Source organism: Labeo rohita, chromosome 24, assembly GCF_022985175.1.
Source record: "Labeo rohita strain BAU-BD-2019 chromosome 24, IGBB_LRoh.1.0, whole genome shotgun sequence".
NCBI lineage: Eukaryota > Metazoa > Chordata > Actinopteri > Cypriniformes > Cyprinidae > Labeo > Labeo rohita.
The window spans coordinates 1,567,328-1,580,827 of NC_066892.1; the positions used below are offsets into that span (position 1 = coordinate 1,567,328).

At 31.8% G+C, this 13,500-nt stretch overlaps 2 protein-coding genes across 11 annotated transcripts in view; both read right to left on the reverse strand.

Annotated features, from left to right (window-relative positions):
• Positions 1-5,392: 5,392 nt before the first annotated feature.
• On the reverse strand, positions 5,393-5,969 carry LOC127155536 (microtubule-associated protein tau-like). The gene has a single exon (XM_051097808.1). It carries the CDS (start codon positions 5,967-5,969, stop codon positions 5,721-5,723), a length of 249 nt encoding a protein of 82 aa, XP_050953765.1. The 3' UTR covers positions 5,393-5,720.
• LOC127155534 (microtubule-associated protein 4) overlaps positions 5,393-13,500 on the reverse strand; it is a 78,398-nt gene continuing 70,290 nt past the window's right edge. For 7 of the 10 annotated variants that reach the window (XM_051097799.1, XM_051097806.1, XM_051097803.1 and 4 more), the window contains 5 exons: positions 11,855-11,947; positions 11,214-11,295; positions 9,977-10,089; positions 7,431-7,602; positions 5,393-6,089 (listed from right to left, as the gene is read on the reverse strand). In XM_051097799.1, coding sequence (XP_050953756.1) covers positions 6,082-6,089; positions 7,431-7,602; positions 9,977-10,089; positions 11,214-11,295; positions 11,855-11,947 — 468 coding nt within the window. In that variant the 3' untranslated portion in view covers positions 5,393-6,081. The remainder of the gene's footprint in view (positions 6,090-7,430; positions 7,603-9,976; positions 10,090-11,213; positions 11,296-11,854; positions 11,948-13,500) is intronic. The other 3 variants (XM_051097802.1, XM_051097801.1, XM_051097798.1) reach the window with 2 other exon arrangements.

The window sequence follows — 13,500 nt, forward strand, 5'->3', positions numbered from 1 at the left end:
TATATTTGATGGTGTATAGCAAGCACATTTTACTATGCAAACACTTTTTCCACAACTGATTACAACACATTACCCAGCTGATGTATGGTTGACAAAATTAGGACTATTTCTAAGAAATACTTACCCTATTCTAGAAATCCATGTCACCACTGATGCTGTCACTCTTTATTCTGATTATATCTGAGCCATTTAAATATCACTTTATCGGTCCCACTTTATATTAGGTGGCCTTAACTACTATGTACTTAGATTTAAATCTATCATTTGATAGAATGTGCTTATTGCGTACATGTTTTTCACATTGTACTTATATTTAAAAAAAAATACCTGTATGTAATTACATTTATAAATACATTTTAACCCTCCCTTAAACCTACCCATACCACCAAACCTCTCACTAAGATTGTGTTTTGCCATACAATATGGATTATGTACATGGTTAAAGCCACCTAATGTAAAGTGTGACCACTTTATTTTGTAAACATATCAATGTTAATTTCTAAGAGGAACAAAAAAAATCTGTTAATGAGCTTAAGTTGTCATATGAACAGACATACCCGGAAAAAAAGACTCGGTGATTCACTTACTGAATGACTCAGAATCGTTAAACAGACTCAATAAAAAGAACCGGTTCACACTTGGTGCGCTTTTGCACCCGACTGTAGCGAAATAAATGCAAAATTTTAAGAAAAAAAAAAAAGTAGGACTTAATTTTCTGGCTGATGTAATATACACTACAAAAATATGAAAAATATAAATATTAATATAAATCCTTACGGTTTTATACGTTTTTTTTATGACTGACTAGCTGAACATTAAGTATTTTTCAAAGATTAAAAACAAATATATTAATAAAAAAAATAAATAAATAAAATCAATATCCTGACTTTAAAACACAAGTCACACCTTGTTCTTTCAAATAGAAAATCAAAATTAATGCTCAGAAATTTAAAATTATAAACTTATAAGACATATTACAATTTAAAACAAACTTCTTTTTTTTGGGTGAAGCATAGACATCATCCTGGGGACACGAAACTTTAATATACTTTATTGTCTTAATATATAAAGAGAAAACACAACACCTACAGCATGTTTTAAACACTTTATTTTATTTAATGTTTAATAATCACATCATAGTTAACAATTAACCACAATAAACACCTCATTCAAACCAAAAAATATAATGAAATTCAATTTTCATGGAAAAACTCAAAAAAATAAAGGAAAACAAACCAACAAAAACCTTGCAAATGATGAGTCTGGCAAACAGCCTCACCTGGTTTCCGAATGTTCTATTCGTATCAGCTTAGAGCTTCTTACTGCATCTCAAGAAACCGAATCTACTGCACATTAATGTCATGTTTCTTTAGTTTCCGTGTTACTTTAGGGTTGTACATCTTCATGAGTGTAATTACGTTCCAGGGCAACATCTCTCCCAGATTACTCCCAAATAAGAAAACAAAACAAAATCATAACCATAATAATAATAACAACAACGACAATAATTGGACCTCTCCTCTCCCTGCTTCCACAGGATGCCCTGGTCCTTCATGGCACAATAAAATCTGTGCAATTGAAACACATTCAATGCAATCCCCCCCATTTTAGTTTGACAGTGTTATCCAGAGTATCTTTTTCTCGTAAGACTAAGATTCGTAGAAACATAAAGGGTTATTAGAAGTTATTAGAAGACGTTAAGAGGACGTGGGCTAAATATCGATGCCCCATCTGGACGTGACCCACCTGGCATCATCACGGCGTAAGCGCTACCAAGCTCGCCACAACATTAAAGACACGGCGGCCAAATACATGTGCTTTAATAGAGTTTAAATATATTTGTTCTCTGCAAAAAATGCAGGGCCAAAATGACAATAAAATAATATGAATAACAGCCGTTAAAGATACGTAATATCAACCCCTTAGCTTCTTTCATTTTATTTTGTGCCAACATTAAATGCATTCACAAGAGATAGCAATATAACCATAGGGAAATCAACTGTAAATACACGTAAAGATACTATAAATGATAGCATGATTGTTCTCGGGGGTCATTCAGGCACAGGGAACCGAACACTAAAGGCCCTTAACGAAAGACCCTTCAGATTTTAGCCTAATATTTACACACTTCTCATTTCTCTGAAAGACTAAAAAAAAGACTATAAATAAAAACCGTTATTGCCCAAAAATCATCAATTCGTAAATTAACGCAACCTTTTTTTTTTGGCATTTTCCGTAATTCGTATATGTGAATAATTTAAATAATCTTTAAAAATGAGAATACACAATGAAGTTACGCTGTCCTACTTGTATTCGTTCTCTAAAACGTAAGCTAATTCTCAAAAACTGGATTTTCTAACATGGCCATGCATTCGTCAGATCAATCGATCGCGTAATATTTCATGATCTGAATGCTTAACGTTGTCATGCATGATGTAGATTTCTAAAAGTCAAAATCTGGGGTCTGTCACACTGACAGTCTTATTGCTGTGCATGTTCTGGGATTAAAGAGGTCTGATGAGAATAAGCAATAGATGCAACAATAACTCGTCATACTCATAAAAGAAAAGCACGTTGGGAAAAAAAAACGAACAAAAAAAAACATCTGTCCGACCTCCATACTGCCCACAGCTGACGAAGAAATTAACCCAAAAAGTACAGCCACGTCCTCTTACCCCATTACTACACCAAAAGGACACTAAACCAAGCGGCTACATGTCAAGCGCGTGATTCTGTGCGACCTCGAACAGGCAAACTACTGTATAACAGAAAATGCTACAAGAGAAATAAGCTACAAGCTCCACCATTAAAACCCCGCAGGAATCTTTCCACTCGCATGATCACACTATAATGCAAAGCTTTTACTCTTAAAAAAGACCTGCAGAAACGTATGCAATAAGAGAAGTAAAACCACCACCAGACTCACTCACAATTTCACTGGTTTCTCATAAAGCAACTATTAAAATACTTAAAAGGTTTCAAGCTGACATTCTGTCTCTGCGTCCGTCCAAAGGCAGGATGCGATCGGTACCAGGCACAAACTCGGCCCTCGTTTCCATATAAAAACATACTGTACCTACTGTACTCGATGCCAAAACATCAACAACGCACTGCCAACAGAAACCCCTCATGCATCAAGTCAACATCTACTTCCTTCATTCACCTTGTGAAAAAGAAGTACGCTTTTGCATGCTTTTAAAAGAGTATTAGGGAAATGATATACTTGAGTGTGAACGGAATGCACTTAAACTGCATGTTAACTGAAATTGAAAAGTGTATCATGGTACAAATTTATATTAAATGCAACTAGCTGAGCTTAAGAATACTTTTTTTGACCCACTTAAGTAGGAAGCAAGCACATCTTAATATGCAATTTCATAATTGTTTTGTCTTTGAAATATGGTTAAAGTGTAATGAATGCATGATAAATTAAAACATATTTTAATGCCACTTATGTTGAAACCTATAGGTCATGTATTTAAATATATTTTTAATTGCACATTTGTAATGAAGCTGCATGATTTAAAAACATGACTCAAACTGTAATTTAAAGTTAAACTTTTAATTTGACATTATTGCAAAGTGTACTTAAGCTTGTAGCCATTAACGTGTACATTAAGTACACTTAAGTGGGCTTTTATTTAATTAATGCTAAATTATCTTCAAGTACACTAAGTGCACTTCTTTTTTCACAAGGTTGTTTTCCTTTACACGTCCTCCTCAGACCCTCTTCACGTTCGTGTCGCCGTCTGGAGCTGCGTTTGACACTATGAGCGCTGTTTGCTGTGCGTATACGTGGAGTTTCATGTCTTATAGGCATTGTAGGAGACGTTATATTGCTTTACAATAACGAGGAAAAGGAAACATCCGCTGGTCACGAAAATAAAACAAAAGAAGTCAAAAGAAAGCGTTTAACAACACAGTTCATTGCTACAGTATTCACTCAAACACACCATCACGAAACAGTTTTAGAGAGATTCGGAAAGCCTATGTGCTTCAATGACAGCTCTACTGGGGGTCAAGGGTGAGGTGAGAGGGTCACATGACAGGGTCACATGACAGCCCTGTATGCTGCATGATGCTGCCTTCAAATCAACGGGAATGGTCGTGCTTACGAGACGAGAGCTAGTGAAATCAGACAGATGTCATAATCACACTACACATTACATTTTAAGCATAAGCAAAAGTAAAAAGCAAAAACAAAAAACAATAACAAAAAAAAATTAAAATTAAAACTTTAAATGAAATTTACAGTAAATGTGAGTAGATTGCATTTTTTAGGTTTTGGATACATTAAATGTTGAATTATTTTTTATTAAAAAGCCACCACTGTATTTTTTAATTAGTAAATAAAATATGTTTTACAAGAAAAATTTAAATTATTCTACTTTAAAATTGCATTTTTACTTCAACATGAAATTTGCTTGTAATTTACAACCAAAAATGGTTTCCAAAAAAAAAAAAAAAAAAAAAAAAAAAAAAATTATATATATATATATATATATATATATATATATATATATATATATATATATATATATACACACACACACACACACACACACACACACATATACATATATATATATATATTTTTTTTTAAGAGGAAATAAAATAAAAAGTACAGTATGTTTTACAAGAAAATATTTCAGTTTTTCTACTTTAAAATTGCATGTTTAATGCAACATGTTATTTGCCCTTTCTGTTATTGTGAAATTTACTTGCAATTTCTGAGCGAAAATAATTTTGAAACTGTAAAAAAATATTTTTTTTTAAAAAGAGGGAATAAAATAAAAGGTATGTTTTACAAGAAAATAATATTCCAGTTTTTCTACTTTAAAATAGCATGTTTAATGCAACATGTTATTTGCAGTTTCTTTGTAATTGTGAAATTTACTAGCAAATTTCTAAGTGAAAATTGTTTCCACACTGTACATTTTTTTTGAAGAGGAAATAAAAAGTATTTCATTTTTTTTTTATTATTATTATTTTAAAATTGCATGTTTTTTAAACGTGTTACTTGCTGTTTTTACTGTATTACGCCTGTTGCGGTGTCTATAGATATTTTGCATGCTCCAAAGGCAGTGAATGTGGATTAAATCTTCATACCAGCAAACTTGTATGAACATTAGAATGAATAAAATGACATCGATTCCATATTTAATGCACATCCTTTGCTCTTCATTTTGTTGCTTTGGCACTAAAACAAGCTTCTTGGTTTTGTCAAAAAGGGATTTTTCCATTTTAAATCACATGACATGATCGCATCGTTAATAACTCGTAAGCACAAACTTCCCATGAGGACTTGAAGGCAGCTAGAGATGATGTCCAGATGGATCCAGATGTGTTTGTATGTGATAATCAGATGGGCATGTGAATACCGGTCCAGAAGGAGTTGCAACACAGATAAAAAAAGAAAAAGAAACTAAACTAGATTCATGCTCTACAACGAGTGACGTAGCAGGTGTGATGATTGTTAGGTATGAGTAGCGTGAGTTTAGCCATGTCTAACTAGCTAAGTCTAAAGACTCTCGGGCGAACTTTCACTCCCAGCCGCCTTCGACTGCGGCCAATTTTCACGCATCCTGACGACTGTAGTATGTACGGCCCTACCGAGCAGGAATCGAGAACGTCAACAAGGAGCACACCAATCATATGAGTCTTAGCAATGGTAGGAGGCGGGGTTTAGAGAGAGCTGCGGACCAATGAAAAGACAGAGATCATGTCCGGAGTCCGGTGAGCGAGCCAGCGTCGCCCTCTTGTTCCTGGGAGGAGAGGAGGGCCGGGGTGGTGTGAGAGCGAGGGATGCCGGCGGTCGCGAGGGAGTCGTTGAGCGAGACGCTGCTGCGGAGCAGGTGGGGGTGGACAGGGCTGTCACCCGAGACGGGCCAGGTGATGATGTCGGCGCCGTGGTCCGTGCGAGAGCGGGCGTTCTCGCGGAAATTTAGCTTGAAAGACTCAATCTGCATCACAGAGTGTGGAGAAAGACAGAACAGAGGAGGGACAGGACATAAACAAGGGGAGGAGAGGAAGCGGTCGGGGGTTGAAATGAAAAGGGCAGAGTGATAGCAAAAAGTCGAGTTAGATGCCTGAAAAATAAGAAGAGGTCAAGACGGTTCGTCGATCAGAAAAATGTGCTTTATCTCTTCAGCGCAGAGGTCGACCGATTGATTAATCCACACCGATAACAGACACGTTCAAATAACAAATGCATTGTAATTAGTTTTGAACATATCGTATTTAAAAAAACGTATTTTACAATTTAAAATTTTACACTTAATTATAATTGTACTGTAAATGTTACACTATGTATTACTTATAAAATTCAAAGTTATTAAATACTTGATTTTACTTTAAAACTCTATTTTTTATATAAATATATAAAAGTAATTGTATAATTATTTTACTTAAAATGGTTTACTTAAAATGTTACATTTAAATGTTTTTATTTTAACTATATACTAAAAAAACACACTGAATGTTTTACTAAATATTTAGATTTTTCTTAAACAAAATGTTATATTTAATGTTTATTTAATATTTTAATTACCTTTAAAAAAAAAAAAAGTTCAAATTATTCAATATTTTGACATGCCTTATAAATGAAATGTTACTTAAAATGAAATTAAATATTTAGATTTTACTTAAAATGGTACATATAATGTTTTATTCAATATTTTTAAATATACTTAAAATATTACATTTAATGTTTTTATTACTAAAAATACAGGATTGCATCCAATGTTTTTATTCAATATTTTGATTTTACTTAATTAACGAAGTGTTACAATGTTTTTATTTAATATTTAGATTTTACATTTAGTTTATCTAATATTTTGATTTTACAAAAAAAAATACATTTAATGTAATTATTAAACAGAGTTATTTTTTTTATTATCTGATGTTACATAGAATGTTTTTATGCAGTATTTTGATTTGATTATTACTTAATATTAAGTTAAATTTATTCAATAATTAATTTACTTACAAATAAAATGTTACACAGTTTTTGCAATATTTTGATTTTACTTACTAAACTAAAATGTTACACTAAAAATACTATGTTTCATTTAATGTTTTTATTCACTATTTTGGTTATAAAAGCCATCAGCCAAATAATCAGCGATCCACTTTTTCCACCTTCGTTATTGGTTTTGCATTATTAATCGGTCAACCTCTCATCAAGTGATAAACCAAACAATGAAATATCAAACAATTTACATGTTGCATAAAATTAAGATTAAAAGCAAAAAAAAGCCACAAAGTAATAGTGTGTATGAAACGATGAAGAAACAAATAATATTTAGCAGTAAATATGAGGAATGGAATATGAATGTGGGTGAATCAGAGTCATTAGTTCTAAAGGATCTCTAGTCTGACGGGGTTCCGGCAGGGCTCTGAGTCTCGGGCCGGGTTACACACAAACTTACTTGTTTCAGGGATGAGCGAGTCCAGGCCCTGCGGGTCCCGGAGCTCCTCACTCCTGCAGGGGGCGCCCTCCTTCAGCCCATTCTCCTGGGCAGCGCCGGCTGACGGCTGGGTGGCCGAGACACCACTAGAGGGAGCCCCGCTACCCTCAGCTGTCTCCTGGGCCCCCTCAGCCTAGAAACACACAGCAGGGCATCAATAGGAGAGATGTGGGTGAAATGGCAATGGATGCACAGGCAGGAGCGTGTGCTTGAACAGAATATAAATCAAACCTTGCATGGTGAAGGAATGTGGCTGAAATACAGTACCAGTTTGGACATGTTTGTGGTGATAACCCAATATCTTCTGCTTAAAACTTTAAATATACTTCAATATAATATTTACATGTATAAAATGTAATACAATTATTTTTAAAAAATATTTATTTATATAATTTATTATAAAAATTTTGGTTGATTGTCCAAATTTAATTATTATTAATATTTTGGTTACTATTATTCTAAAATGAAACGCTAGACTGGTACTGTATATCTGTACAGTGAACAAAGCAAAACTTTACACAGTTAAAAATCATGACTGAAATGTAATGACTAAATTTCATACACAAAGAAAATAATCAATAAACTATCACGTGGAACTGAATTAACCTTCTATTTCAACTTTAGAATGAATGGGAATGAATAGAAACCCATGCAAACAGAGAACCGTGTCAATCATTATATGCAAACTGTACATTTAAACTTAAGTTAAAGACCCAAAACCATGAACAGATGCTGAATTAAAACAAGATTTTATCCAAAATAAAACTTACAGCTCATACGACAATTTAAACTAAAGCATTATTATGAATGCACTGTCAAACATGCTCAATAAAAACTAGTTTAATATTAAATCACAGATATAAACAAGAGTCCAAAATTCATGCGGTTTCCAAAGGTCTCAGTAAACGGTATCAGTGCGATCATAATCATGAATGTGTGTTCAGTGTGGATGACTGCAAAATAATAATGGGTGGAGCAAGTGATCATGTGACTGAAATGGATGGCCATAGGCTGAGGGGCAGGTGACATCACTATCACAGCGGCCTGAACCCAGCAGAACGAGCTTGGAAATTTGGTCGTTTTCCATCAGACAAAAGTCTTTAATGTACCAGAAAATCTAAACATTTTTTTTTTTTGCATACACATAGTAAGTGATTGGTTTGGAGCTGGAATGAAAACTGTAAAAACACATGGACTTAAAACATAAAAGCATGAAAAATAAAAAAAGACTGATGTTATATCAGCATGTTTTTAAACTTTCCATGCAAGCGGTTTTTAAAGGCGAGATATTTTAAAGAAAGGTATTTCTGTATACTGTAAAGAACTCATGAGGGTTTTCGAAGAACGTGATTAATAACACAGCCCTGTATAAATAAATAAATAAATAAATAAAAATATACTGCTGATTAGCTAAAAATATATCGTCCTAATATCACCTAATTTAATGATGCTGTGTTCCAAAATATTTATTTTATTTATTTTTAACAAAATCAGAATGAAGACTTTTAAAGTTACATACATGCATCAGCATTATTGCACTAATAAAAAAATAACAAAAACAGTCAAATGTCAAATGTTTAGACAAAAACAAGTACTCAAAATGCATGAAAAACTTCATGGACTATCAGACTATCAGGATTAGGCATAAAATCATGTCTTGAGAACGATTCATACTTTTGAAAATGTGCTTAGAATTGAACAAATGTAACTCTGGAGCACAAAACCAGTCTTAAGTCGCTCGGGTATATTTGTAGCAATAGCCAAAAATAAATTGTCTGGGTCCAAATGATCGATTTTTCTTTTATGCCAAAAATCATTAGGATATTAAGTAAAGATCATGTTCCATGAAGATATTTTGTACATTTCCTACCAAAAATATATCAAAACGTAATTTTTTGATTAGTAATATGCATTGCTAAGAACCGGCCATTTAAAGGCCATTTTCTCAATATTTTGAGTTTTTGCAACCTCAGATTCCAGATTTTTTTTAAATAGTTAAATATCTTCAAATATTGTCGTGTCCTAACAAACCAAACCTTGATGAAAAGCTTATTAACTTTCAGATTACATATAAATCTCAATTTAAAAAAAAACCTGACCCTTAAAACTGGTTTTGTGGTCCTGGGTCACAAATAGTTGTAATCTCGCTCAGACTCAAACAGGAATCATGTGTTTGTGGTGTTTTTCTGCTGATAATGGGAGAATGCAAGACTTCTTCACCGCAAAAATGCTACAAAAGCATCATATATTATGAGAAAGTACTACGTGCTTCAGTAAAGCATAACATTTTTGAAACCAGCACCTTAGAATCATTAAGAAACAAGTATTAGATTTCATTCAGCAGACATGTTGCAGGGCGCTGTTATAGATAACTGGGTGAATTATTTCTTTAAACACTAAACAACTCCATAATGTCTTTATTTCGGAATGTCTTAATATAGAATACAGTATGACTTGACTTATTAACACCTTAAAGTTTGTGCAACTTCTCTTCATGGCAAACTCACCTTAATATTCCCGCCTCCAGGCTCATGATTGACATTATCCAGTGAGCCCACCTTGGGCTGAGCTTTATCTTTAAAGCTCACCTTATGGCTCTCGATCTTGATGTCACCTCCACCTATAGAAAAACACACAAACCCGCTGGTTTAAAAGGTAACACTTAAGTTTAGAGACCAATTCTAAGGCCCTATGATTTCCGTGGACGGAATCCATAAACACAAATTTTACTGTATAACGTAGAATGTCGTGGAATTTGTCAAAGTTTGGAAGAATTAATCAAAAGTAGGTCATTACACCTAAATCAAATCATGATATAGACTAATATTTCTAAATATTAAGCAAAAAATACTATTTAAATATGAACGGCTTCTTCATGAGCATTTTACAGAAATTACGCCTTTTAAGAAACCATTGTCATATCATACACACACAGACATGTAAAGGTATTCACGGCAATACGTCAAAATAAAAGTTCGGTTTAATTTGAAGACATATATTACTATTGTTTAGTAGAATGTTTGTAATACTACTACTATTATTACTAAAATTGTTAAAACATTATTTTATTAGGGAATAATCACAATATTTCATTAATTTCATAATTTCATTAATTTTAATAGTGACTTTGTTTGCCAAAAAATAAAGTTTAATTTTCATTTGCTTAAAATATAAATTAAATTAATATTTTACGCCTTCATTTTGATAACCAGAAATATTTAAATATTGTAAAAAATATTGTAAAAATAAATTTTAATAAGCTAAGTTGTTTTTATGCATTCAAATAATCAGACACGCTTAAACAGAATTTGGTAACAATAAAATCTCATTGGGCTCTAAACATGTAATTTTTGTTAAATTTTTAATAAATTGATGTGAAGTTATATAAGTTGTATCATTTTAATTAATTAAACTTGCTTTTTGATTAATAAAATGTAATTTAAACATACAAATAGTCCAGAAAAATTAAAATGGAAAAAACGGAATTTGGAAAAAAAAATAAAATAGAATTTGGGAAAAAATAAAATGGATTAATCATAGGGCCCTACAATTCTGACTGTTAACTAGTTGTTTATTAGCATGCATATTAATAGCTGTTTATCAGTAATTATATTACTGATACTTTTATTCCTGCCGCTTACTGAGGCAAAAGTATTAGTTAATAGTGAAAATCAGAGATGAAATTGAGATGAACACACTACAGGCATTTAAATGTCCATTTCTGAATGAAGGATTCGTTCATACCTGGTTTATGTTTGATATTGGCCTTGGAGCCGCACTTTGAGGTCACTTTACTCAAATCAACCTTCTTATTGAGAATCTGGACCTGTGAACACAAACAATCGTCCGATAAAGCTGCTCAAATCGAACCTTTATTGCTAAAATGAAAATGGGCGATATGGCCATTATTAAAAGAAATGTCTTTAAATAAATCTTTATTTCTTTTAAGTTTAAAGATGCATCTCGTCTCCTGAGTGAAAGCTGTAACCAGATAGTTAATTGTGGCTTTAAACTACTCTAGTAGCATGCAGTGCTTGAACCTGAAATGAAACACAAGGTGATGAGGAACATGTGAAAAACATTGAAGAGGATCTCTAAAAACTCTTAAAACAGCGGATGTTTTAAGAGCGTCGCAGCAGATTTGAGCTGGAAACTGTGAGTTAGTGTGAGAGAAGATTATGAACAAACGTCCAGAATCCAAACCTCTGCTGTCACCGTGATTTGGTTTAAGAAAATGCAGCTCAACACCAATGGATTTGGCAGCGTTTTTCCCATTCGTTCGTAAGTGAAGAAAGCGTCTCATTGTTGGGTCTGAGCGCATCATGTGGCACAATGACTGTGTTTGTTTGAACGACGGCTACACCGCATGCAGTAACGTTACTTACGTTCCCTCCACCAGGAACATGTTTGATATTGTCCTTGGAGCCCAAGCGAGAAGTCACGTGACTGTAGTCCACTTTTTTGGAGACTATCTGAACCTACAACACAGCACGGCGGGCCGGGGGGGGGGACGGGACGCCAGGGAGGACCAGGTTAGAGAGGGAAGACAACAGAGGACACAAGCAGAAGCATCTAAAAGCAACTAGCATCAGTGACAATGAAGATGTCCCATTGATTGTTAGTGTGAACACCACACACCGTTTCCCCTTGATTGTAAACTTGGCTAATAAAAATCACCATTAAAGTAAATGAAACTGATAGACATTCAGACTCAGTGATTGATGAATATTTAATAATGAGGTGCACACTACATGATTCAAAAAAAAAAAAAAAAAAATGAGATGACTAGATGATAAAAACCCAATATAAGTACCCAAAGATCTCTAGAAGGAAAGGTGGAGGAAAAAAAAAAAATCTGTGGTTGAACAATGTTTTTGTGTGCGAAATTATCCCAAACTCATTTTATTTTTCAACACACACTGCCGTTTAAAAGTTTGGAATAATTACGATTTTTATAAAATTTTAAGAAGTGTCTTATGCTTACCAAACTTATTTAATTAAACGTACAGTAAAAACAATAATATTGCGAAATATTACTATAATATTTAAAATAACTATTTTAAATTCTTTAAAAAATATTTTAAAAATGCATGTAATTTCTGTGATGCAAATTTGAATATTCAGCATGCTGAACAAACAAACATACTGAATAAAAGTAATTTTTTATTTATATATAATTAAATAAAAATATTATTAATATATTCTTATAATAAATTATTATTATTATTATTATTAAAATTTAAAATAACTGTTTTATTTAAACGCATTTAAAAATGTAATTTATTTCCTGTGATGCAAATTCGAATTTTCAGGAGCCACCAATAAACATATTAAATTTTAACTGAATACATTTTTATTTTATTATTTTATTAATTAAATAAAAGATATTATTTACAAACATACATTAATACATATTATAATAAAGTATTATTAAAATTATTGATTATTATTATTATTATTCAATTTTAAAATAATTGTTTTATTTAAATTTTAACTGAATAACATTATTATTATTATTATGAATTATTATAAAATTATTATGTTCTTGATTAAATAAAATATATTATTCACAAACAATATAACTTAATAATTTATTATTATTATTATTTAAATAAAAATAATGTAAAAATCAAGTAAAATAATTGCTCTATTTGAAAATATTTTAAATAATTTATCCCTGTGATGCAAATTAAAAAAAAAACATACTGAATAAAAGTATTAAATTAAGTAAATTTGAACTCATACTTAATTTTAAATTTTAAATAAAAATCTTTATTTTCTTGATTAATTTAATAAAAAAATATTAATTTTTTTTTTATCGTCTGATACTGATATCAGCTGATACAATGAGTGATATAACCACTCATCTATCTTATCTCATTATATTGCTATTATTAATTAATGAATTTGGTTTTATTTAAAAACAGTTATACATAAATCATAAATATTATACAAATATTTTAAAAAATCATTTGCATTAAATATTTTCTTAATATTAAAATATTACATTATGCATTATTTAAACTAAGTT

Bases quoted from the DNA above. Each gene is read 5' to 3' on its own strand.
- LOC127155536 (XM_051097808.1), bottom strand. From the start codon at position 5,969: ATGCAGATTGAGTCTTTCAAGCTAAATTTCCGCGAGAACGCCCGCTCT.